The sequence below is a fragment of the Chiloscyllium plagiosum genome, chromosome 6, assembly GCF_004010195.1.
Source record: "Chiloscyllium plagiosum isolate BGI_BamShark_2017 chromosome 6, ASM401019v2, whole genome shotgun sequence".
Lineage (NCBI taxonomy): Eukaryota > Metazoa > Chordata > Chondrichthyes > Orectolobiformes > Hemiscylliidae > Chiloscyllium > Chiloscyllium plagiosum.
The window spans coordinates 70959855-70987332 of NC_057715.1; the positions used below are offsets into that span (position 1 = coordinate 70959855).

The 27478-nt window shown below is 39.3% G+C and overlaps 1 protein-coding gene across 5 annotated transcripts in view; it reads left to right on the forward strand.

Moving 5' to 3' along the window:
* LOC122550689 (cytoplasmic dynein 2 heavy chain 1) overlaps nucleotides 1–27478 on the forward strand; it is a 555979-nt gene that overhangs the window by 460467 nt on the left and 68034 nt on the right. For 4 of the 5 annotated variants that reach the window (XM_043691805.1, XM_043691808.1, XM_043691807.1 and 1 more), the window contains 2 exons: nucleotides 16393–16509; nucleotides 25365–25574. In XM_043691805.1, the coding sequence (XP_043547740.1) occupies nucleotides 16393–16509; nucleotides 25365–25574 (327 nt within the window). Of the gene's footprint in view, nucleotides 1–5682; nucleotides 6097–16392; nucleotides 16510–25364; nucleotides 25575–27478 lie in introns of those variants that run through there. The other variant, XM_043691809.1, reaches the window with a different exon arrangement.

Here is a 27478-nt window from a genome sequence, read left to right on the forward strand (position 1 = left end):
ATCAGGCTGACCTAGCCACCTTTTGGTTCTCTGGGTGACAGCTTTTGGACAACCTGGGCCTCCCAGCTCAGTGAGGCCTGCCAGACCCAGGGACGCACAAGACAGTGCAGGTGATAAACCTGACAAGCAACAAGCCAGTCAATTACCTTCAAACAGAGTTCCTTCTGGTACACAGAGCCCATTGTCAGAAATGGAGTCCACTCCAGTATGTAAAGTCCATTGCCAGAAAGAGTCCACAATCAAATGCAAAATCCACTCCACTGTGCAAGTTCACTGCTGAAGGCAGCAAATGCACACCCCACAGCACGCACACAGATGTTCGGTCTTCATAAAGACCTGGTCCATCCACAAAGGACCAGGCCCACTCACAGGAATACAGTTCATTATAAAAAGGTACAGTTAACTGACAGGAGATGGTCCACTCCAACCAGCAGCAAATGCTCACCACCCAGCACTTTCACAGGTGTTCAGTCTCCAGAGGCTTCGTCCACCTATAGAGGAACAGTACATCTGGAAAGGTGCATTCTCACAGGGGCTCAGTCCAAAAAAAGTGAAAACACATGCAAAAAAGAAAGACATCCAGAGTACAAGGGCGAAGTCCTGCCACAAAATCAGCATAGTCCTTCTCTCAAAAAAGGAAAAAAGGAGTAACACAGGCTGTAACCAGCCAGTGAAACAACAATTCCCTAACGAGAACTGGAATACTCCTGAAACACATTGACTGCGTAGATCAGCCAGTCCAGAAATCAGTTCTCAATAAAAAAGGAATACCAGTTAACAAACTGGCATTGTAGATCAAACTGCCCCAAAAAACAGAAACTGGCAACAGTATTCACTGGCTATGGCCAGCTGGCTCAGAGTCAAAACTGAGGAGATTCTAATCTCTAGGTTATTTTTTATTTTATTAAACAATGCAAAATACAGTTAATGTGAATAGCTGTGTACAAGAAACAGCAATTTACAGGGGAAAGGGGCGGCAAAGCCAGACCCCAAACCCCACCATACAACCAGTTCGCAGGAAAATGAGCACTAAGCTCGAATCAAGGAAACGGTGAATGCAATCACATACAGACAGTTGGGTAAACTGAACAATAGAATAGTGCATATATCACAGACACCTCGAGCAACCCAGCAAACCACCCGTCCCTCCCATCTTCCAGCCACTCATAGGAAGTGCACCCTTACGGACTCTCTATCTGCCCCAACACAGCTTCCGACCACTTCTAGGACAGCCCTTCTTGTCCCCTCCTCCTACCCCTCCAGGACGACAGCACTCAGAACAGCCTTCCCACCTTCTCTCTATTTATCTCTCTCCATCTCTATTTATCTCTCTCCATCTCTGTCTCTCTGTTCATCTCTGTCTCTCCATCTCTCTCTCTCAATTATCTCTGTCTATCTATTTATCTCTCTATTTGTGTCTCTGTTTCTCTGTTTATTTCTCTCCCTATCTCTGTCAATTTATCTCTCTCTCTCTCTCTACTTATATATCTCTCTCTCTCTAGCTATCTCTCCATCTTTTTATCTCTCTCCATCTTTTTATCCATCTCTCTTTATCTCTCTCTGTCTCGCTGTCGCTCTAGCTGTCTCTCTTTGTCTCGCTCTCGCTGTCTCGGAAAGAACAGCCATACAATTCCAAGTCATGGTGGTCAACGGCTTGGAGCAGAACTGTCAGGTTGTGGTGTTCCCATGGATCCGCTCTCATTGTCTTTCTAGGTGGTAATGGTCCTGGGTTTGGAAGGTGATATAGAAGGATTTTAGCCCAAAATTAAAAATACAGACAAAAAGCAATGGCCTTTACAACATGATAGACTCTTCCATGTTTGAACTCTGATGATGGTGGTGGTGAGCAACCAGAAAAGTAACAATCATAGGTGCTAGTACCACAGAGCCTTCCTCTCACCCATTGGTCTTAGTATTGTTCAGTGGAAAATCAGCAATGATTTAGTTGAATTGTACAGTAGGTTTAGGGGGCTGAATCCTCGACTCCTGTTTCCTACATTCCTAACCCACCTCTCTACACATAAATTGAAGGGTTTTGTACAGTATATCCATAAATATCAGACATTAGCTAACCAAAACTAGAATATGTTGACCAAAATAAGTCAGCAATATATAAACTCCAGAATAAAATAAAGATATAAATGTCGAACGCATTTTTTACCTGTTACTAAAAATAAAAGGAGCAATCAAAAAACTATAATTTATTTATTTGAATATGAGTAAACTAATAAATGCTAGGAGTCAAAAGCAAAATAAAGTAACAAAAAGTACTTGAAATGTACAGCAGAGTAATCAGTATTTGAATGGTTAACCTTTTTTTCCTTGCTTCTGATCCTGTTTCTATACTGCAAATACTGTCTGTTCCTGCAATGTTCATTTTATCCTTCTGCGGTTAAACGTGTGTTGGAATTCTTTATATTTCTAGCTTTATCTAGATGCAGATTGACTTGTGTTACGATCCTTGTGAAGATCGATAACATAAGAAATCCCGTGACACTATTTGAAAGAAACCACTCAACAGAATCTTCAGTTCTTAATTAAACTAGGTAGCATAAATATAATTCCATCATTAGTTAGAACCAAGTTATTTCAAATAGAGGTGGATTTCACTTCAACTAGCCAATCTGAGAAAGGCGTGCCTCAGAGTTACCAGCACGCACTCACTCACTTCCCACACTAATATGGAGTCATGAGCCATCTCTCAGTCTTTCCAATTTGACCTCCACTGGCATGACCTCTCTTTCCCATCCAATCATTTCAGTCCTCAAGCTGCATTTACCAGCAACAATTTTCCATCTAAAGACCATAGACATAATTACTACAGATAGGAGGCACATCTATCAATCCTCTTTCATTTGGGTCATTACAATCATAATGGCACAGACTCCCCAGAGACTCCGTTCTCTCAGTCCTTAATTATCTGGAGGGGCTCTGACACTACTTCAACGGCAGCAATGGGTATGGGATAATTCCTAATTCCCAAGACAAACAGTTACACTGGCACAGACATTTGCAGATTCTTAGAGACCTTTTAAAATTGGTGAGCGAGATCCAAAAACAAAACTTATGAATAAAAAAAACAAATAGCTGGAGAAACTCAACAGCATCCAGCAGCATCTATGGAGAGAAAGCAGGTTTAACATTTTGAGTTCAGGGTTAATGGATCTATTTAAATTGCCTGACAAAGTACTGTTCCATTTGATGAGAACCTTGCTGGTTTTCACTTTGCATGAATTCTTAGTCTTCTCAACAGCCAAACAGAAGGTGGACTGGCCTTATTTTCTGCATAAATGTGGAACCATGCAATCCACGGTCTTTCCGACTTGACCTCAAATTTGTAGAATCTCTCACTTCCCAATTAATTGTTTCAACTCTTGAGGTATATTCACCCACAATTACCTTCTTCATCCACATGGCAACTCAAGGTGACATGGGGTTTCTTGGAACCTCATTTTTTTATACCATGGAAGCCAATTATTCTTTTAAAAAACAGCAGGTTATTAAACCAGAGGGGAGCTTAAGTTAAAACTTGCTAATATTTAATACAGATGTGCAGAGGAATAACTTCAAGCAAAGAGTAATCAATACTTGGAATGTGTTTGGTGTAACATATTAGGGCTTATGATTTTGCACATCAAGAGCCAAATTGCTTCTTTCATTTTTATCTCCTTTATGGTTTATGAATGAGACATTCTATAAATATGGTTCATCATTTAGATAAGGTTATCTTAAAATTTGCAAAAACCTTGAAGTAATATATTAATCCATAGTTACAGTCTACCAGGCAAATAATTAATGTATTTTCTGTAGATGGTGCTATTGCAGTCTTACAAAGAAAAAAGAAATGCTCGCATAACCATGCCAAATACTTTTCAGTTTTTATGAAGTTTAGTCACATTTCTAATGTAGAAAATGCAGCAGCCAATTTATATGGAGCCAATTCCAACAAACAACAATGTGACAATGACCATATTATGTCTTTTGTGATGTTAGTTGAAAGATAAATATTGGCCATGACACCAGGAATAACGTCTCCGCTCTCCTTTGAAATAGTGCTGTAACATCTCATATCTAGATAAGCAAGCATATGTGCGCTCAGTTGAACACAATTTGAGGGGTGGCACCTCAATACTGCTCTGGAATATCAGCATAATTGAGCTATCAATTGCTGCGCTAGACTGCAACTTGAACCCAGAACCTTATGCCTCAGATCAATTGAGCCATGGCTGACAATTAGAGTAAGATTTGCAAGTAAGCTCGGATTCAAGAATATGAAACAAAACCAAAAATTGCCAGATAAACTCAGCAGGTCTGGCAGCATCTGTAGAGAGAAAGCAGGGTTAACGTTTCAGGTCTAATGACCCCTCTTCTGAAGATGAATCGCTGGACCTAAACATTACCTTTCCTTTCTCTGCACAGATGCTGCCAATTCCTGCTGAGTTTCTCCAGGAATTTCTAGTTTGGTTTCAGATTTCCAGCAACTGCAGTGCTTTGGTTTATCCAAGGATATGTCCCAGCAAGTGTAACAGCTGCAGAATCCAGATCAAGACCAACCCCGGTCTAACACCTGAGCACCATGCCTATTATAGAAAGTAGCAGGAATAACATGAGACCAGGTAAACTGATTGATGACAGACTGATGGTTACAAATTATAATGGACTAACGAGCTATCAATTGGAGTGACAGTACATTCCACATGGATAGATTATCCCCTTTTTGGGACTATGGCTTCTGCAACCACCTGAAAAAAAAACACTTAAATGATCAGTTGCTATCTATTCCCATAGTTTATTGATGCCTCTTTGTAACTGATTGCAAAATGCAACTGAATGATCAATATAAATATATGGGGGCTCAAAGAAAACCTATCTTTTTTTTCCTATATTATTACATGTGTTCGCTTATTTATGAAGATAATATTGCCTTGAACTGTAGAAGTTAATGCTGCCTGCAGCATTTGTCTATATTGATATGTCTAAGCTTGGGTGTAAATATGGTTAGTTAAAATACTTAACAAATGATATTTTCCTTTGATGCTTACTAAAACACGACTGAAGGCTAAGCAAAAGATGTTGAAAGTTGACATTGGATTTTGTATCACTATGCATTAATCTGTTATTTATATTGTAAACTTATCTATAAGCCCCTTATTGAATCTCATTTTTTCAGTAATGCGGACAATTTAAGTTGTGAAATAAATTGTGCTTTTTGACTATTGACCTGCAGTGGAGTAGATGCAGGTAAGTACTGCAGTGCAGTAGAGAGGATAGCCTTCAGTAACCTTTGCTTCTCCTGTGCACCAAAGAATAAATCCCTTGGGTTGCCTGCTGCTGTATTTCAACCAGCCACAGTACTTGAATACATTAATTGTATAGATTGTGCCTCACAGTACGTGGCTGAAATTAAGAATTCTGCAATAGATGAAAGCTGCTGAGTCCAAGACAAAATAACTCGTGCTGTGTTAGACACTAACATGTACCAAATGTACATGTCCAGTACTGTTATTTTTGGAATTAATAGTCTGAATATAAATTGCAGACTGCTAGGTTATATAATTGAGTTTATTAAAAAAAAATTGTCTTTTTAAAACCTTCCAATTTGTCATGCATCCTGGAAGAATTAGCATGAAAATATTGATTACTGGATCACTCATAAAACTTGTTTTGCTTTCATATGTGAAGGTCTGGGAATGAAAAGAACACAAGTCTTCAGTATATTTCCCATTAACAACAATTTTGCACACTCGTTATTGTCTCATTTGAAAATTAACAACAGCAAATTCAGCATAATCTTCGAATGGCACTTATTCATCTTTTGTATCATATGTTCCATATCTTACTACCGCTACAACTTAAGGCAATAAATAAATTAAGGTTTGTGGAAGTATTTACTTTAACTATATTTCCATCATGGGTCATAAATAATAACCGATTCTGCTAGAAATAATTTTGTTCATATTTAACGAACTTTCCAACGTCTGTGCTTCACTAACCACAGCAACCCTGAAAGCTGGCATTTACTGTAACCTCAGAGCAGGATAAGAACAGCATTGCCAGTGGCTCTGAAGGTGACCTTGGCAATGATTTTTTTATTGATTTGGCTCCTTCTCGACTGCAGTTGGAAATGTTTGCAATATCTTCCGGTTTGCCTTGCACAGTTGCATATGAGAGGTCACTGCACTGTATTCAAAGGGAACTAACTACATTTGTTCTCCCTCTCCAGAGAACAACTAGCATAGTGAGTGTGTGGCTTGTTAGGACTTCACATTTCCCATAGTGCATGGTGCCACTACTGTGTGCACATTGTGTTCCTGGTGTTGTATATCAGCTCTGTCCTTTGGTGGAACTCAAAAGTATTCTATTCCCTGAATGTCAGCTAGCACATGACCCTACACAATATGTCATGCAAGTCAGTATCCAATTTATCAGCAGCAACCATGATGCCTTCATCCTGCGGTGCTGGCTGCATTTGAATCTCTGTGGTAGACCAAAACTTGAGTGTTTGGTGATAGGGCTATCCACTGAACACAAGTCTGATAGTTCTGGTGCACAAGCTGTACATAATGCATATAATAATAGACATTCTACCTGAAGCTGCGTGGAAGAATAGACTACTGCAATTCTGGAACAGCACTTCTACGGCCTGGATGACAGTGGAGGAAGCTTGTAGTGTTGGCAGAATGAATGCAAAATTCTACCATAATGAATGGACAACCCTTGCCACTGTATACGTGGTGAGCAGCTGAGGACAAGGAGTCAAAAGAGGAGCAAGAGTCACCCTAGACTGCCATGAAAAATTAATAAAGTACAATATCAATGACTACAACACCAATCTCTCATTCACACCAGATGTTACTGCTGTCCTTGGTGATTGTAATAAATGTGTACCCACAATGTTTCTGTAGTGATAGCTTTTGTTTTTGTATTCTAATCTAAGTTTGTAAGCTAAATTATGTCAAATCATACACAAATTTGACAAGCAGAAGGCTGGAAGAACACAGCAAGCCAGGCAGCATCAAGAGGTGGAGAAATCGATGTTTTTGGTATAACCCTTCTTCAGGAATGGGAATTGGGGTAGGGAGAGGTGTAGATAAAGGGTGGGGGATTTGGGGATGATTAGAGCTTAGAGATGAGAAGTTAAAGTGAGAGTTATGATGATGGTGTCAACTTCAATAGTTTCATCTCAGCTGTTGGCCAACCCCTTGGCAGTGGAAGTTCCAGTAATGATCCGCCTTGAGTGCTGGTTTGGTCAGTGTTGGCAGTCACACATATTCTTATCTGGTTAGTTGTTCTACATTCAGTTGTGCACTATCTAATCTTGTGGTAGCCAGAGAAATGTGTAAATAAGTGACATTAGTTAATTTAGCTATCGTGCTTAAATAGCTTTTGTGTGCTAGCCCTGAAATCTCGATGTGAAGTTTCTGACATTGCAAATAGTTAAGGGTAGCTTATGAATGATAGTGAGTTTTGATTGATAATTGGGTCTCAGTAGGTGAGTGACAGGGCTGTGCTGATTTGAGCAAAGTTGGTGGAATACTTTTAAAATACATTCATCTGTGTGAAGTCATCTTGCAGCACACATTTAGTTTCTCAAGACTTATCATGTCTGAACAGTCCACCTCACTGGTCTTAATCTCTGGCACACGGACTGGGAGAGATTGCTAGATATTTCCTCCAGAAAAGTCCATTCATTGTTGAGCTTCTGGGTTGTTTGTTTGACATCACGGTCCTGAAATTATATGTTTGAATTTTTACTTTGTTCCCGTTTTTCTTGCATTTTCTTACAAAACGTATTGCTAGGGTATACTATTTCAAATTTAAAGAAACCAACTTGCCTCAAAACAGATTTCTTCCAATATTGACTGTGTATATTTCCACATATTGTTATAACTAGCAAACATCATAAATTGGAATTTCCCTTCCCAGTAATACTGTGGGTGTACTGACAACAGAGGACTGGAATGGTTCCAAATATGGTCACCATCACCTGCTCAAGTAAATTTGAGATGTTAGATCACATGGGATTCTGGGTGACCTTGCTAATTGGGTACAAAATTGGCTTAATGGCAGGAGATAGAGTGTGATGGTGGAGGATTGTTTTTCAGATTGCCCCCCTATGACTGGTGGTGTTCCCACAGGGATCAGTGCTGGGTCCACCTTTGTTTGTCATTTATATAAATGATTTAGATGAGAGTGTAGAAAACCTGGTTAGTAAGTTTGCAGCTGTCACCAAGACTGGTGGCATAGGTGACAGTGAAGAAGGTTTCTAAGATTACAAAGAGATCTTGATCAATTGAGTCAATGGGACGAAAAGTAGTAAATGGAGTTTAATTTGGATAAATGTGAGGTATTGCATTTTGGTAAAACAAACAAAGTCAAGACTTAAAAATAAGACCTTGGGTAGTGCTGTAGAACAGAGACCCAAGAGTTCAGGCACATAATTCTTTGAAGTTTGCATGACATATAGATAGGTAGTTAAGGTATTTGGCGTGCTTGCCTTCACTGCTCAGACCCTTGAGTATAGGAGTTGGGGTGTTACATTGAGCTTGTGCAGGATATTGCTGAGGCCTCTTCTGGAGTATTGTGTCCTGTTCTGGTCTCCTGTTATAGGAAGGATATTATTAAGCTAGAGAGGGTTCAGAAGAGATTTACCAGGATGTTGCTGGGAATGGAGAGTTTGAATTGTAAGGAAAGGCTGGATAGGCTGGGACCTTTTTCATTGGAGCGTAGGAGGTTGAGAGGTGACCTTATCATGAGGGGTATAGATAAGGTGAGTGGCAGGTATTGTTTCTCCAGGGTGCAGGATTTCAAGACGAGTGGCATATATTTAAGGTGAGAGGAGAAAGGTTTAAAAAGACGAGGGGTAATTGTTTTACACAGTGGTTCATGTCTGCATTGAACTTCTGGAGGAACTGGTGCAGTTAAAATGTTTAAAGGCATTTAGATATGTACATGAATAAGAAATGTTTGGAAGAATATAGGCCAACTGCACACAGGTGGGATTTGTTAAGTTTGGGGTTATGGTCGGCATGGACTGGTTGGACCAAAGAGTCTGTTTCTGTGCTGGATGACTAAGACTCTATAAATGCTGGACTAGCCAGCAAGTCCACATATTATTAAAGAGTTCATTTTTAAAAGCTCATAGAATCCAATTTCTTCCATATTTCTGCCTTCCAAAATACTATTGTATTGTTTTTTAAATACTATCCAGATTTGACTATTACCTTTCTTGTTAGGATTTTACATAATATACAAGGAAAGCTACTAGATGATCTACAAATTAATATGATTTGATTTGGCCATTCATTTTCGTCCTTAGTTATAGGGGAAAGATATCTCGCAAATTAGGAGACATTCACGGAGCCAGTTACGCGGAGTCTGTGGTAATGAGTTACCATTGTCTGCTAAAATTAATTTATCTTTATACACAATAAAGAAAAGAAACAATTTCAGATTGAATTTATGGACATGGTTTGAATCAGATAATTAAACCTTTCCATTGTCTAATAAATATGCATGAAAAACACAAATTATGTAAATATGTATGAATAATTAGCATGAGCACAAGTCGAACTTTTGAAATGAAATCTCAGCTAATAGCTTTTGAAGTTGAATGTCATCAAGAAAAAGGGAAGCAACCCGAACAATCTGTAAATGTTGTCCAACATCCTGCTTCTATTTGACTTCCTAGTGCTATTTTGAACAGTTAAACCAAATTTGCCTCTTTCATAATAAAACTAGAGCGACAGTGATTAGATGCAGTTTAATAGTTATGAGGATGATTTATTATTTTTCATTGATTTCTCCACTATATTAATTTGGGGATTTTTTTACTCTCCTCTGATAAAGTTGAAGAGCAAATTCATTTCAGCTACAGCCCAACGCAGCCTCATGTAGGTGGCGGCAGAGTAGGACACACCTGTCAGAGCTCCTCTGCTCTGCCTGTTCTTTTTCTATCTTTTTCCTTTTTTCTCTTGTCATCTTCTTCTCTCCCCTCGGTATCAGAGATGAATACTGGCTCAGCAGCAGGCATTAGCAGCAGGTCCTCAGAACAGCAAAGCCCAGTACAGCATGTGGGCCACAAGCCTCAGAACAGCACAAGCAGCGAGCCCTGGAGTAGCACGTGGGCTGTAAGCCCCAGAACATTGCGAACAGCGAGCCCTGGTACAGCACATTGGCAGTGAGTCACAAGCAGAGACCAGCTCAGAGGAGGCAGTTCTGGCAATTATGTTGGAGCAGCTCAGTGCCCATATAGAGTGGAATGGGGGTTGGAGCAGAATGGGGATGGTTGTTGGACTGGGATGTGGTATGGGCGGTCAGACCATATGTGGAGGCCCTACACTGAGTTGCTATGCTGTAATGTCTATTTGAAATTTCCTACCTTACTGCAATATCAACTCTTTAATGCTGTTCTACTTTTTAACTTTTTTTTAACTCTGAAGTAATGCATGTACTTTTATTCCTCTGCTGTGTCCACGAATTGTTGCCATATGAAGGCAGACATTGTAAAAGCTTTTCACTGTGCTCCTACAATGGAGTACATGTGATAATAAAGGATATTATATGTTGTATGTATTCATTACTATAGAGCAAAGAAAGGAAAATGGATGGGATTGCCTAGCATCTACCTGGGCACCAGAAATAATAATGGCAAAAACAGCCCTGTTGCCATCCCCCAGTCCTCCTGGGGACTAGTCCCAAATTTTGGAGAACTGTCTGACAGACTAGTCAAAAAATAATCTGACATAGTCATGTCATAGAATCATACCTTACAGGCAATGTCTCAGACACCGCCATCACCATCCCTGGATTTGTCTTGTCACAACTGATCCAGCAGAAGTGGCAGCCTATTCTGGAGAATGTGCCCTGGGGATCATCAAATTGACTCTGAACCCCATTAAGTCTCATGGTATTAGGTTAAACATGGTTCAGGAAACCTTCTGCTGATTCCCACGTACTGTCTTCCCTCAACTGATGAATGAGTATTCCTCCATGTTGAACACCATTTGGAGGAAGCACTGAGGGTTACAAGAGTATCGAATATACAATGGGTGGGGAATTTCAATGTCCATCAGCAAAAGTGGCTGGGCAGCAACAAAAGTACTGATCAAATTGTTTGGATTCTAAAGGACGTAGCTGCTAGGTTGGATCCGCCACAGATGGTAAGGGAACCAACAAAAACCAACATATATTTGACCTCATCCTCACCAATTTGCCTGCTACAAATGCATCTGTCCAATACAGTAGTGGTAAGAATGACCCTCACATAGTCCTTGAGACAAAGTCCCATCTTCACATTGAGAATACTGTCCATCATGTTGTATGACACTATCATGGTTCAAAATGGGCAAACATTTGAACATATCTAGCCACTTAAGACTGGAAATCCATGAGATACTGTACTCCAGGACAATCTGCAATCTCATAGCCGGGCATATCCGCCACTCAGCCCTGGTTCAATGGAGAGTGCAGGAGGACATGAGAAGAGCAGCAGCAAGTACATATAAAAATTTGATGTCAACTTGGTGAAGCTATCAAACAGGATTACTTGCATGCCAAACAATGTAAGAAACGTGTGATAGACAGAGCTGAGCAATCCCACAACCACCAGATCAGATATCAACTCTGTAGTCCTGTCGCATACAGTCATGAATGGTAGCCGACAATTATAAACAATTCACTGGAGGAGGACGTCCACAAATATCCCCATCCTCAATGATGGAAGAGCACAATATATCAATGAAAAGATAAAGTTGAAGCATTCACATCAATCTTCAGCTAGAAGTGCTGAATGGATGATTCATCTCTGCGTTCTCCAGTGTCCACAACATTACAAATACCAGTCTGTGGTTATTTTGATTCATTCCACATGATAGCAAGGAATAGTCTACACTTGATCATCAGTAAAGCAATGGAAGGTATTGTCAGTAGTGCTTTCAAGCAGCCCTTGCTTAGCAATAACATGCTCAGTGATGCCCAGTTTGGGTTCCACCAGGGCCACTCAGCTCCATTACAGCCTTGGATCAAACATGGATAAGAGTTGAATTTGAGAGGTGAGGTGAGAGTGAAAGTCCTTGACATCAAGGCCATATTCAACAAAGTGTGGCATCAAGGAGTCCCAGCAAAACGAGAATCAATGAGTATCGGGACAAACTGTCTGCTGGTTGGAGTCATACCTGACACATAGGAAGATGCTTGTGGTTGTTGAACCTCCGTTATCTCAGCTCCAGAACATCTCTGCAGGAGTTCCTCCTAAGCCCGACCACCTTCAGCTGCTTCATCAATGACCTTCCCTTCAACATAAGGTCAGAAGTGGGGATTATCACCAATGATTGTACAATATTCAGCACCATTTATGACTTGATATTGGAATAGTCCATGCTCAAATGCAACAAGACCTGGATAATGTCCAGGCTTGGGCTGAAAAGTAGCAAATAACATTCGTGCCACACAAATTACAGGGAATGACTATCTCCAATAAGAGACAATCTAACCACTGCCCCTTGACATTCAATGGTGTTACTATCTCGAATCCCCCATTATCAACATCCTGGGGGTTACAATTGGCCAGAAACTCAACTGAATTTGCCATATAAACACAGTGGCTATTCTACTCCTCACATATATAAACATTTGCCACCATGTTTTATGCATGAATATTAGTGGTTGGCACATGAATACCTAAATCTTGGAATCAATATGTTAAAATAAGTTGCTTGTTTGTATGGTTTATGCAGTTTACCTGGTGGTATTCTCACATATGAGTTAGAAGATTGTAAATTCAAGTTTCAGCCCCTGATTTGAGCACACAATTTAAATTCACACTTTAGTGAAGTACTGGGGGAATGCTGCACTTTCTGGGTGCCATCTTGTAAATGAAATGTTAAACTGAATCTTCGCTTGCGTGTACAAAATACCATATGACATTTGAAGAAGAACAAGAGCACTCTCCTGATTTATTGGCTGATATTTATCATGCAACCAACATTGTCAGAACAGATTATATCATCTTTTATCTCACTGCTATTTGTAAGAATTTGCTATAAACAATTTCACTGTGTGTTTTCTCACACAACAGCAGTCATACAGTTCCAAAGCGGCAGGGAACTACTTCATGAAATCCTGAGGACTGAAAGGAATTTTACAAATGCATTCTATCTTCATTCAAACTTTAAGCCAACTACTTAAGGCATCTCTACCTTGTTGCCAGCAAATGTTATGCAGAACACAAAATTATTGTTATTTCAACTTTAAGTGGTACTAAATTTTCTCATTCAGAATGAGCATTGTGGGAAATGGAAAATTCATGGTGCTACAGTTGGTGAGAGTATTACTGAGATTGAGGTTAAGTAGATATCTTTTCATATGAAATTAAAACAGAAAATTGTGGAAATAATCATCTGACCAATGATGACTATAAGAGAGACAGTATTAATATTCCAGGTCAATTATCTTTGCATCTATCTTTTCATTTCCAGTGTGGAAGTAGTCAGATTTGTCAAACTGCAATGCAATTAATATTGTCAAAATTTTACTAATTTCCTTTAATTTCTTAATCCATCCAAGACATTCTTGTATACATTAGTAGCAGTGTTGTAAGTCAAAGAAGGTTAAAAAATGCTTCTGTTATGGTTGTGACCGCTGGGATATTTAATAGATTATTGTATATAGGTATATCTTGTTTTTACCCTGGTCATTTTACCAAAAGAATATTTGTTGTTTCCTGCAAAACTTTCTACAGCTTGTGGCTGAAAAGAAACAAGTTCAATGTAACTAGTTAGGAATCCAATCTAACGAATCAAAGTAGTTTTTAAAAAATCTTTTGTGACAGCTGTTACCTCGAGTTGAATAGTGCAGCTCATGTTAGAACCATGTAGTCAACAGTATTTTCAAAATTATTTGGATATATTGGGAAATATCAATTTATTTATTTCAATAATAAGTAGAATGTAGTTGATGTGCTGTTATATTTTTACGTTGGTGACAGATTAATTCACGTGTGTGTGCTTTTCTCCTTTACTGTGAAAGTATATTTTGATTATTTTGAAATCCAGAATTGCATTTTCAGTCCCATCACAATATATAAAGATTACTTTTACCCACAGATACTAGTACATTATCAAAAATGTTTGTACCTTAATCATTAGTAAGTGTTTATTCAGTTTTGATTACAGTTTTTCTGTTGTATACAAAATAGTGTTCTTTTAATATGATAATTTACAGTTTTGGTCTGCAGCAATATCTATTCTTTATGTTCCTTCATTCAAACCTTATGTGTCTTGCACTCATGTAGCTCTAAATATTAACACCAATGCCAAATCCAGGACAGAGAGGAATTATATAGCAGTCTTTCAATGTGTGTCAAATATTTAGCAAGAATTATTAAAAATATATACATTAAAGGATTTCACGTGGATGTTTTTTCTTCTTTATTCGCTTATGGAATGTGGGTGATACTGGTTGGGCTAACATTTATTGCCTATCCCTAAGTTGCCCTTGAGAAGGTGGTGGTGAGCTGCCTTCTTGAACTGCTGCAATCCATGAATCCCTAACTTTGCAGTCTACACAAGATCTTTTTTTGTATAGATTAATAGCAGTATTGCAGATCCAATAAGATCAAGGCATACTTCTTTTATGGCTGTGACTGCTGGATTATTTAATTCTTCAATTTTGATTGTTCATTTACAAGTTTAGTGCTTGTTTGAATTAGTGGTTATTGTTTTGGAGATGGAAGGCTTCCAATGTGACCTTTTAGGTAATCGTAGTCAGTATCTTCAAGCAGCTGGGGCCTTTAGGATCTGGCTGCAAACCATAGCACTTTGACATGGCTGAAGCAGTGTACTATGACTCGGTGTGGGCCACTGGTTGACTTCATGTTGTTATACTAGGAGAAGTATAACATGCCTGAATTTTCACATCATAAGCAACAGACTTTGCAACAGAAAAAAACCACTTTGACAGCCACTTGGCAATTCAAACAATTACTTGATTAATGGATGGATGGCTAAAGTAACATAAATTCAGATTTTCTTTTGAAGATAACCCATGAATGTCAATAAGGATTGTTCAAACTAAGTTTCACTGAAAAAATTGCAGGATGATCCAAGTCTAGAATTTCTTAGATTTGGGTCATTGTTTTCTCCAGGTGCTAAATCCACTAAGTGATTTATTATTGGTCCAAGAAGGCCTAGAAAAACTAATTTTCTCTTGGTCAAAGCCAACTGTGAGGATGCTATTTTCTTGAAGAAGTGCCTTTTGAGAAAAGGCCTGTAGACTATGAACATAATCTCAGTATGGATTTTAAGTGTCTTATTTGGACAGTGATGCAAAAGCAACAAATAATTGTGATTGTAAGACTATTGAATTAGGTACTATCGATTTAAATTCAAATACTGTCCCCTCAAGTATATTTAATAGTGTTCTAAAATACAATGTATTATCTGATCATGATCAGATAAATGAACAAAACAATAGTTTATTTTGAGTGAAATGGATAGGAATCCTTAGTAAGAGCCCAAAATTTCAAGAAGTCAATGTAGACCAAAATTAATTTTGCCTAGAATAGTGCGTCCTATGGAAATAATAATAAAATAAATTAGCATAACATTGCACAATTCTAAATTGTACTTTTGAATTGAAGTCTTAAGTTCTGTTTGATTGATCAGCTGCACAAATTTGCATCTGAAAATATATATTGATGTGATTCACCTTAAATACTTACTCGCTCCATAACCCAGGCCCACAGTGGCAGCAATGTGTATCATATACAAGGTGCACTGCAGCAACTTTCTAAGGATTCATTTAAAACAGCTTTCAAACACAGGACCTCAGTGACATTGAAGGATAAGGGGAACAAGGTGGTCAGGAGATGATCATAAAGAATGCTGCAGAAACTCAGTAGGTCTAGCAGCATCTGTGGTGAGACACACAGAGTTCGTGTTTCAAATTCAGTTCATACCAGAGTCAAAATATTACACTCTCTTTTTCTCTTTGACAAATGGTAGCCATGATGTGGAGGTGCTGGTGTTTGACCGGGGTGGACAAAGTTAGAAGTCACACAAACCTGGTTATAGTCCAACAGGGTTTATTTGAAATCAAAAACATTCAGAGCGCTGCTGCTTCGTCGGGTGAGGTGTCACTGGATCTAAATCCTAGAACTTCCTTCAGGGCTACTGTGGGTGTAGGTAGATCATGTAGGCTGTAGCAGTTCAAGAAAATGACTCATTAGAACCTTTTTCAAAGGCAATTAAAGCTTCATGATAAATGCAAATGATACCAATGATGCTCATTCCATATGAATGAATAAAAACAAAGAATATTAATGTGATGCAATGTCAGTGAATCTAGTTACTCACAATTGATCACATTTGATCTCTCAATTCTCCCTTACAGGTAATTTCCCAGCTCCGGATTCTGAGCAGGTCAATGACAGCTGGCAGCAAGTTTGACAGAGATATTTGGTCCAATGAATTGTCTCCTATTCTCAACCTCTGGAAGAAACTTAATCAGGTAAGTTACTGTTCAGATGAAAATCATTGTCTGGAATTTCCTCAGAACTCCAAAGAAATAGAGAAGACAAGCAAAGAGACATTAGCCTCTCAGGCATCTCAGGAAGTAAACTCTTGCATTATGAATTTAACATTTACTATGTGCTGTTTACTATTCTAATGCTCAGTGGTGTTTATTTACAACCAAAATCTAATAATATGAACATAATGCAAGCAAAATTATTACACTCCTTTCCTTCTTAGTGTTTAAAGTAGTGCAGCAAGACATGATAGCTAGAAAAATAACCGATGGCAACATTGTAAGGAAAGTACATATATTCATACACAAAACCAGTTAAATAGGGAACATGGAATACTTGTATATTATGTAGAATAATCTATGCACATGCATGTCCATGTACTTTTGCCTTTGTTCCCTTTTTAGAACTGTGCTAGTTTGTCTCCATTGTTTTTTCACTACACTTTCTATCAAAATGCTTCACCACATACTTGTCCAAGTGTTAAATTTCATCTGCCATTTGTATGGCCATTTTGTGATCCTATTTATGTCTTGCAGTTTATTTGTATAATCCTCATTGTCAGCCACTCCTCTAACTTTGGTATCATAGTGAAATTTAAAATTTGATTCTGTATTCTGATATCCTAATAGTTTAATAAAAGTGGTGCTAGGACTGAACTCGAGATCACTGCTGTCTACCATCCTCCAGTTGGAAAGTCAACCTTTCACCATGACTCTTTTTTAAAAATCCTTAAATCAATTTTTTTGTTCCACACTGAAACATCCAGTGTGTTTCAATTTTATTAATTAGTTTAATGAGATGATTTGTCAAATGCATTCTTAAAATCATGAAAGACAACATTGAGCGTTCTCAACCTTCTCTGTTACTTTATCAAAAAACTCAATTAGTCAAGTGTATTCTGCCTTTTATAAAGCCAAAAATCACACAACTCCAGTTTATAGTCAAACAGATTTATTTCAAACCGCAAGCTTTCAGAGTCCCCTGCTCCTTCCTCAGGCAACTAGTGAGAGAGAATACTGGACACAGAATTTAAAATAAAAGATTAAAGGGTCATACAACTCATGCAAATGTATTGGACAAACCTAGATGGCTATTAATTCTTTAATCAGAATGGAGGTGCAAGTTTCGATTGATTACTATGTAAATCCCTGCCCCAACATAACTTCAGGCTTTATCAGAATAAGGATGACACCTTAGATCAGACAATGCATTTTAGGTGTGAGGCCATGTTTCAAGTCTGTTTGTATCTCATCTTGGAGCCAGACTGGTTTTATTTCCAAGGTAGGAATTTATAAAATACTACATTGACTGACTGTCAATGTAGTACTACAGATTTGAACAAAATAGAATGTACCTGCAAATTCAAAACTGCAAATGCAGTTTCACCCCATAGATTTATATGTATGTGTATGAGAGGGAGAATGAGAGAGTGTGTGTGTGTGTGCTCTTGTGGGAGATAGTGTGTGTGCTTGAGAGAGATTGTATGTGTATGAGAGAATGCGTGTGAGTGTATGCAAAAGTGTGGGGGGTATGAGAGAGTATATGCCTGTGAGAGTGTGAGTTCAAGCATGCGTGTATAAGAGAGGGTCTGTGTGAGTGTATGTATGTGTTTGTGTGAGAGAGTAAATGAGTGTGTGAGAGAGAGAGTGTGTGTATCTGAGAGAGGGTCTGTGTGAGTATGTTTGTGTGAGTGAGTGTGTGTGTGAGAGTGTATGGTGTGGTGGGGTCACCTGTAATGTAATGTGAACCCAAGATCCTGGTTGAGGCCATCTTCTTGGATACCCAACATCAGCCTCTGTTCGGCAACTCTGCTTTGTTGCATGTCCTGAAGTTCGCCTTGGAGGATATTTATCCGAAGTTACCGAACACAGGCAGATAGCCATGTTCAGTACCCATGAGAATGACTTCAGCGAAGATCTTGGTTCATGTCACACTGCAGGTGACGCCACCACACTGTACGGTCTCACACATACACGGACACATACACACAAACTCTCTCACACAAACACTTTCTTATACACACACACTCTCTCACATTCATACACTCCCTTACACTCTCATACCCTCACACTGTCTTACACAAACACACACACAGACCCTCTCTCATACACACACTCGCACTCACACTCACAGGCATATACTCCCTCACACTCACACAAGCGTGCACACTCGCATGCTCTGACACACATTTACTCCCTCATACTCACACATACTCCCTCTCAAGCGCACACACGCATTCCCTCTCTCTCTCAAGAGCACATGCACACCCACATTCTCTCCCTCTTTCTCTCTCACACACACACACACACACAGATCAAGGCACTCTCTCTCCCACACACATATAAATCTATGGCTCTATGGGGTGAATTTGCACTTGCAGATACATTCTATTTCATTCAAATCTGTAGACAGTCAGTCAAGGTGGCATTTTATAAATTTCTACTTTGGAAATAAAACCAGTCTGGCTCCAGGATGAGATACAAAACAGACTTGAAACATGGCCTCACACCTAAAATGCATTGTCTGACCTAAGGTGTCACCTTTATTCTGATAAAACCTGAAGCTTTTGGGGGGCAGGGATTTACATATTCATCGATTAACACCTGATCCTCCATTCTGCTTAAAGATTTAGTAGCCATCTAGGTTTGTTCAATACATTTGCATAAGTTGCATGACCCTTTGATCTTTTACTATAAATTCTGTGTCTTAGTAGCTGCCTGAGAAAGGAGCAGGGACTCCAAAATAAACCTGTTAGATTATAACCCAGTGTCATGTGATTTTTGATTTTGTCCACTCCGGTCCAACACCAGCACCTCCACCACATGGCTGCCTTTCATAAGCACAAAGATTATGCTTTGTCTCTCCAAGCACCTGTGATTTGTTTCCCTGATTATTGTTTGTAAAACTTTATCCATCACAGATTTTCTACTGACTGGCTCATTGTTACTTGGAATGTCCATTACAAACTTTCTTTAATGAGGGTGTCACTTTTGCTACTCTCAACTCTCCTGGCACCTCCCTGGTGTCTTGGAAATTGAAAGACTATGGCAAGCCCTTATACTCGAACTTTCTTGAGCAACCTGGGGATACACTTAGCAGAACCAGGCAACGTTTCTAATTTTAGCATTGGCAACCTTTCAAGTATATCATCTCTATCACTTTACACCCCATCTAATGCCTTTATTTCCATCTGCACTTCTACTAATGTTTTGGCAGCATTCTGTTCTTTTGTGAACACACATACAAAGTAGAATTGAGTATTCTAGCCTTGCCTTACACATTTCAGGACAAATCACCTTCTTTGTCCCAAAAGACTTTACTGCATATCTTACCTGTCAGCCACATCCATGCCTGAGGAAGATGTTACCAACCATTCTGTTCTGGCTGTTGTCTTTGTTCTACTCTTATTTTCTACTTCACATTCCTCTCAACTTGTTTTATTTGACCAGGTTGTTGCTTGAAGAATTCATGACATGCATCACATATATTTTGCACACTTTTTTGGTTTGTCATATTCTGTAACCCCCTCATCCTTCTCAGGACTTTGCTTTAGTTCCCTTCACCCTTGTTGAGATATTCATATCAGTCTTTGGTTCCACTACCCTGGCTAAATTCTCTGTCATCCCACTGAATTTAGACCTTTTCAAATTTAGAATTTTGTCTTTAGATTGTTCCTTGCTTTTATCCATGTACATCTTCTTACAGAATTATCTCTCTTATACAAGTGTCAGCCCACTGATGTTTGATCAACGCCACCAATCTGACCCCAACCGCCCTCGTTTCCCAGCATAAGATCAAGCAATGCTTCCTTTTTGGTTGAATTAAGAAGGTAGCAATTAAGGGAGTTCTCCCGAATACACTCCAAATATTCTTCTCCCTTCTTACCCTTTATTCTCAGATTATTCCCAATTGATATTTGAGTGAATGAATGTTCTTCAGTATTATAGCTGTGTAGATTTTTCATTTTTCTGTGATTTCCCTGCACATGTTCTGCTATTTCTCTCTCACTTACTTGGAAGCCAGTAGCTTACCCTCGAGTAATGTGATCACTTCCATTTTGCTTCTTAAATCTGACCAAATGAACTTTGTCTTCGAGGATATTCTTTCTTTCCAACACAGCAATGTTTGGTTGTTATCACTATCTCACCTTTTGTTTTGCTTTTCTAAACTGTGTATTGATGAATACTGCTCACATAATGTTTCCTATTTGTCCTTATAGCTCACCAATCTTACTTACCCACTTTTACATTTATGTAGATGCATTATAATCTGTTTTTGTATTTTATTCTTCTTAATCTGCCCCTCTCTAATACGACATCAATTCTATCTTGAATACTATCTGTACAAATATAGATAAATAAATATACTGACTCTGAGAGCGTTAGATTGATGAGGACTGGACACCACGCTAGTTCAAACTGACATAAAATTAGTAACAATGTACCATATGTATAGATGCATAGTCGAGTTGGATTCACCAGAACCTCTTTTATCAGGTCCCAGAGCCATGTGATGTGGCAATACTGATGAAGCATGGAAACAGACCCTTCGGTCCAACTCGTCCATGCCAACCAAATATCCCAATCTGACCTAGTCCAATCCTATTCCTATTGATTGTTTAATGATTAACCTATAACTATTCATCTGACGTACCACACTATCCAATACTCTGATTACTTTATGCACCATAGTCCTCTTTTCTATTTTTATGCACAAGTAGCTACTCCCTGCCAAGTTAATTTGAACTCTCTCCAACTACCACTGAACTTTGTTGAGAACACATTGGTCACAACTCTGGAGGTGTAACTCAACCTCATTGAATAGGTGTTCTCTGTCCAGAACTGGTTCCAGTGTCTCAAGATGTGAAGCTTCCCTCATACACCAAAGCATTGATCCTCTTTATCTTCCTATTTCCACTTACACTACGATGTCATACCAATAGTAAAGTAGATCACCACATTTGAGGTGCTGGGTATTACTTCCCTGGGTAAAGTATATCATGTAGAGGGTGCAAACTATTCTGCAAGGGCTTGGAAATGACCAGAGGTTGTGACACACTTTGCTACCAATGGCATATAGAGAGTTGAGTGTTCTACATTCAGATTTTTAGGAACCAGAACTAAAGTTGAGGTAAGTACGCAATTGAACACCCACAGTGATCAACAAATATTCCACAGATTTCTCAGCAATTCCTCAGACCTTAGAACACAGTGGGTGGTCAAATCTCACTAAACTTGCTCAGTTGTATAAAGGCAAATAAGAAAGGCAAACAGAATATTGGCTTTTATTTCAATGAGAATGGAATATTAAAAAAAGGAAAGTGAGGACTGCAGATGCTGGAGGTCAGAGCTGAAAATGTGTTGCCGGAAAAGCGCAGCAGGTCAGGCAGCATCCAAGGAACAGGAGAATCGACGTTTCGGGCATAAGCCCTTCTTCAGGAAGAAGGGCTTATGCCTGAAACGTCGATTCTCCTGTTCCTTGGATGCTGCCTGACCTGCTGCGCTTTTCCGGCAACACATTTTCAGCTATTAAAAAAAAAGGTCTTGCTGAAACTATACAAGGCACTGGTCAGACTATACCTGGAATAGTATGAACAGTTTTGGTTCTCTTGTCTAATGAAAGATAAACTGGTATTGGAAGCAGTCTAGAGAAAGTTTCACTGGTTGATTCTGGGTATCAAGGGATCTTCTTTATGAAGAGAAGTTGAGTAAGTTGGCTGCTGCTCAGTTGGAGCTGAGAAAATTGAGAGGTGACCTTATAACATATAACATTCTTAGGGGGCTTGTTCAGATAGGTATGAAGATGGTGTTTCCCCTAGTTGGAGAGTCTAGGATCAGAAGGCATAAAATCAGATTGAGGGGTTACCCTCTTAAGACAGAGATGAGGAGGAATTTTTCTGTCGGGTGGTGGTTAATTTGTGGAATTCTTTACCACAGAAGGCTGGATTATTAATTACATTCAGGGCTGAGATAGACAGATTTCTAATCAGTAGAGGAATCAAGGATTTTGTGATGAAAATGGAATTGAGTATAATCAGATCAGCCATGAAATCATTGATTGGCAGAACGGACTCAATGAATCAAAGGCCTCCTTCTACCCCTATGTTTTATGGAATACATTAAAGGATAAATTAAACAGATTTTTAAACAATAAGAGAGTCAAAGGTTATCAAAGGCAAGCAGAAAAGTGGAGTTAATGTCACAATCAGATCTGCTATGCTCTTACTGAATGACAGAACATGCTCACAGGGCCAATTAGTCTAGTTCTGCTCCTATTTCTTATAATCTCATGAAATACCTTTTGTTCATGTATGCCATACCAACCCTCTCTGATACTTTACTGAAAAATTAATTTTGTTAAACACAACTTCCTTTTAATAAATCCATGCTGGCTTTCTTTAATTAATCTACATTTGTCCATATGACTGTTAATTTTGTCCCAGCTTACTGCTTGTCAAAGCTTTCTCACCACCTCGCTGACTGCTCTGTAATTGCTGGGTTTATACCTACACTGATCTGACCTGGATTATTGTGTTCAAGTCGGTGCACCATTTTATAGGAATGTTGTCAAAGTTTTAGAAAAAGAGCAGAAGAGGTTTACTAGAATGCTGAGTCAGAAACAAAAGCTTTCAGTTATGTTGAAAAGCTTGAATTGTTCTTTTATGCAAAACAAGTTAAAAGGAAACTTGATATAATGTTCAAAACTATGACAGGTTTTGATAGAATAGCAATAAATAAGGAGAAACTGGGTCCAGTGCAGAAGTGTTAGTAACGTAGCAGAAAATTTAAGATGATAATCAAAAAAGCCAGAACCAACATTAGGATTATTTTTACTTGGTCGTAATCTGGAATTCACGGCCTGAAACTATGATGGTCGCAGATTCTTTATTAATTTTCAAAAGGAATTTGAAAAAAATTACAGAGCTACATCTGGTGAAGGAAATGAAAATGTAACCAAAATAACCTAGGGAATAGAAACATAAGTAGGCCATTTATCCCTGACAGCCTGCCCTGCAATTCAGTAGGATTATGGCTGATCTGACATTCCTCATGGTAAAAACAATGACTGCAGATGCTGGAAACCAGATTCTGGATTAGTGGTGCTGGAAGAGCACAGCAGTTCAGGCAGCATCCGAGGAGCAGTAAAATCGACGTTTCGGGCAAAAGCCCTTCATCAGGGATAAAGCAGAGAGCTTGAAGCAAAATCGACGTTTCGGGCAAAAGCCCTTCATCAGGAATAAAGGCACATTGTTTTTACCTAGTTGATTTTAACCCTACTGCGAATCCTCTTACAAGGATGCCTGCCTTGAAAAGGTTTTCCCCCTCTCTCTACAAGAATCTCAGGGAGTCCCTCTCCCACTACAATTCCCAGGTCTATGCTACTTTCTCCTCACCCCTACCCTCCTCTAGCTTATCTCTCCACACTTCAGGCTCTCTGCCTTTATTCCTAATGAAGGGCTTTTGCCCAAAACGTCAATTTTACTGCTCCTCGGATGCTGCCTGACATTCCTCGTCCACTTTGCTACATTTTCCCCATTACTCTCGATTCCCCTACTCATCAAGAAGATATCAATCTAAACATTAAATCTACATAAAGACTCTGCCCTCACAGCCCTCTGTGGCATGGAGTTCCAAAGACACTCAACCCTCTGTGAAAAGAAATTCCTCCCCATCTCAGTCTTCAATTGGTATCCCTTTATTCTGAGGTAATGCATTTTGATCCTAGGTTCTCCCATGAGGAGTAACATCCTCTCAGCATTTATCCTGTTAAGTCTCTTAAGAATCGTCAATGTTCAAAGAGATTAGGTCTCATTTTTTGTATTGCATTGAGTAGAGTCCCAACCTGTTAAGCCTGCTCATAAGGCAATCCCACTATCCCAGTGAACCTTCTCTGAATTGCCTCCAATAAAATAATATCTTTCCTGACTGAAAGTGGGATTGGGACAATTGAGATGTTTCAGACTTTGAGAAGTTAATTTTATCATGTCCTGCCAGGTGGAAAGCACATGGTGAAACATTGATTTTACACTTTGCCTAATATCGCTCTCCATTGACTTTGGTATTTTAAATATTTGCCTCACAGGTAGAAAGATTGGTTAAGAAGATGTTTAACGTGCTTGCCTTCATTGCTGAGACCTTTGAGTATAGAAGTTGGAATGAGATGTTCAGGTTGTACAAGACATTGGTGAGGCCTTTTCTGGAGTACTGTGAGCAGTCTGGTGCACTTCCAAATAAGCCTGTTGGAATATAACCTGATGGTGTGTGATTTCTAACTTTGTACACCCCAGTCCAACACCGGCACCTTCAAATCATGTTATGGGAAGGATATTATTAAACTGGAGAGGGTTCAGAAAAGATTTACCAGATGTTGTGAGGAATAGAGGGTTTGAGTTATAAAAATAAGCTGGATATGCTGGACCGTAGGGGTGACCTTATAGAGAATTATAAAATCACAAGGGGCATAGATAAGGTGAATAGCAAAGGTCTTTTCCCTGAGGTGGGAGAGTTCAAAAAAATTTTAAGGTGAGAGGAGAAAGATTTAATTAGTACTTGAAGGACTTTTTTTGAAACAGGGTGTGGTTAGTGTGTGGAATGAACTGCAAAAGGAAGTGGTTGATGCATGTACAGTTAACATTTAAAAGACATTTGGATAAATACATGAATAGGAAAGATTTGGAGAGCCATGGGCCAACCACATGCAGGTGGGACTAGTCTAGTTTGGGAACATGGTCAGCATGGACTGGTTGGAAGGTTCTGTTTCCATGCCATATGACTCTATGAAAGAAATGTTGTATATTTATATCTTTCCTTCATGACATTCTTGATTTTCTTTCCAGGGCTCTCAACTGATTCACCAAAAACTTTCCCCTCTAAATGAGAAGCAGGGCTCTCCTATCCAGTCATTCATCGCCTTGGAACAATACAATGCCATCCGCCTAGTGCAAAGCATCCATCAGTCTCTTGCAGCAATGAGCAAAGTGATAAGAGGAACATCTTTACTGACACCTTCTGTCCAGAAGTTGGCGACTGCATTAATGAACCAAGAGGTATGGATTGATGTTTTGAAAAATATATTTTGAATTCGTTATGTATTCATTTAACATAAGCAACCATACATTGACTACTTATTTCCCAGTTCTGATTCTGCCTAAGAGATGTGAATTTTTCTATGTTCGATTATGGGATGGGCATTGTTTTCCAAGCCAACACTTAACGCTCATGTCTAATTGTCCTGGAGAAGGTGATGGTAAGTTCCCTTCTTGAATTACTGTCATTCCTAACAGCACCCACAATGCTTTTCTGAAGGGAGTTCCAGGTTATTGCTCCAACAACAATGAAGATCAAAGATATAATTCCAAGTTAGGGTGGTGAGTGTCTTGGAGAGGATCTTGCAGGTGGTGATGTTCCCATGTATGTGCTGTCCATGTCCTTCTAAATGGTTGCTGTCACAGGGTTTGGAAGGCATTGACAAAGGAGCCAGTGGATGATACACATTGCTGCCAGGGTCAAGGGAGTGAATGCTGAAGGTTTTAGATGGTGTTCCACCTGAAAGAGCTCTTTTGTCCTGGATAGTGTTAAGAGTTGTTGGAAATGCAGGCAGTGGAGAGTATTCCATTACAAGCCTGACATTGTGTCTTGTAGTTGGTGTATAGGCTTTGGGGAGACAGCAGCAACTTCCCCCACCACAGAATTCCCAGCTTTTAACCTTCTTCTAGCCAAAGTTTGTACGACTGATTTAGGATAGTTTCTGGTGAATTGTAAACTCCAGAATCTTGATAATGTAAAATTCATTGATGGAAATTCCATCTAACATCGAGATGCAATGATTAGATATTCTGTTGTTGGAGATGGTCATTACCTGGCAATTGTGTCAGCCTAAATTTGGATATTGTCTGGGTCTTTCTGCATTTGCATATCGACTGTTTCAGTATCTGAGGAATCATGAATGATGCTGAACATGTGCGACCATAGGTGACCATCCTACTTTTGACTTTGTTGTAGGAGAGGTTATTGATGAAACAGTTGAAGTTGGACCTAGGACACTACCTAAGGAACTGCTAGAGTTGTCCTGGAGATGACTGACCTTCAACAACCACAGCCATCTTTCTGTGAGCTAGTATGACTCCATACTGTGAATAATTTACCCCTAAATCCCATTACAGTTTTGCTAGATCTCCTGGATGCCACAGTGTGCCAGGTGCTTTCTTGATATCAAAGGCTATCACTCTCCCCTCCCCTCTGAGGTTTCAATTCTTTTCTCTATATTTGGACCAAGGCTGTTATGTGGTCATGAACTGTGTGGTCCTGGCAGAACTCACATTGAGCATCAGTAATCAGGATTTTGCTGAGCAAGTGTTGCTTGATAGCACTATCGATTCCATCAGTTTACTGATTAGCAAGAGTTGATGTTTAGGGCAGTAATTGACCGGGTTACATTTCTCCTGCTTTTTTGTAGACTGGACATACCAAGGCAATTTTCCACTTTGCTGTGATGTAGCAGTACTGTTTGGCCAAGAACAAGTCTGGGTCCACAATATGAGTCAAGTCATCAGTAGTATGTTCCTGATGAAGTTCCTGATGAAGGCCTCCAGCCCAAAATGTCAATTTTCCTGCCCCTTGGATGCTGGCTGACCTGCTGTGCTTTTCCAGCAACACACTCTCAACTCATCAGTAGTATTGCCAGAATATTGTCAGCTCCATACCTTTGCAATATCCTGGACCATCAATCTTTTCTTGATATCATGTGAAGTGAATCAGATTGGCTGAAGACTGGGATGCTGGGCACCTCTGCAGGAGACTGAGTTTGATCATCTACTCAGCACTTCTAGCTGAAGATGGATGCAAATGTTTCAGCCTTGTCTTTTGCACTGATGTGCTGAGCTCCCATACCATTCAGAGTTGAATTATTTGTGGAGTTTCCTCCTCCAGTGAGTTGTTTAATTATGCACCA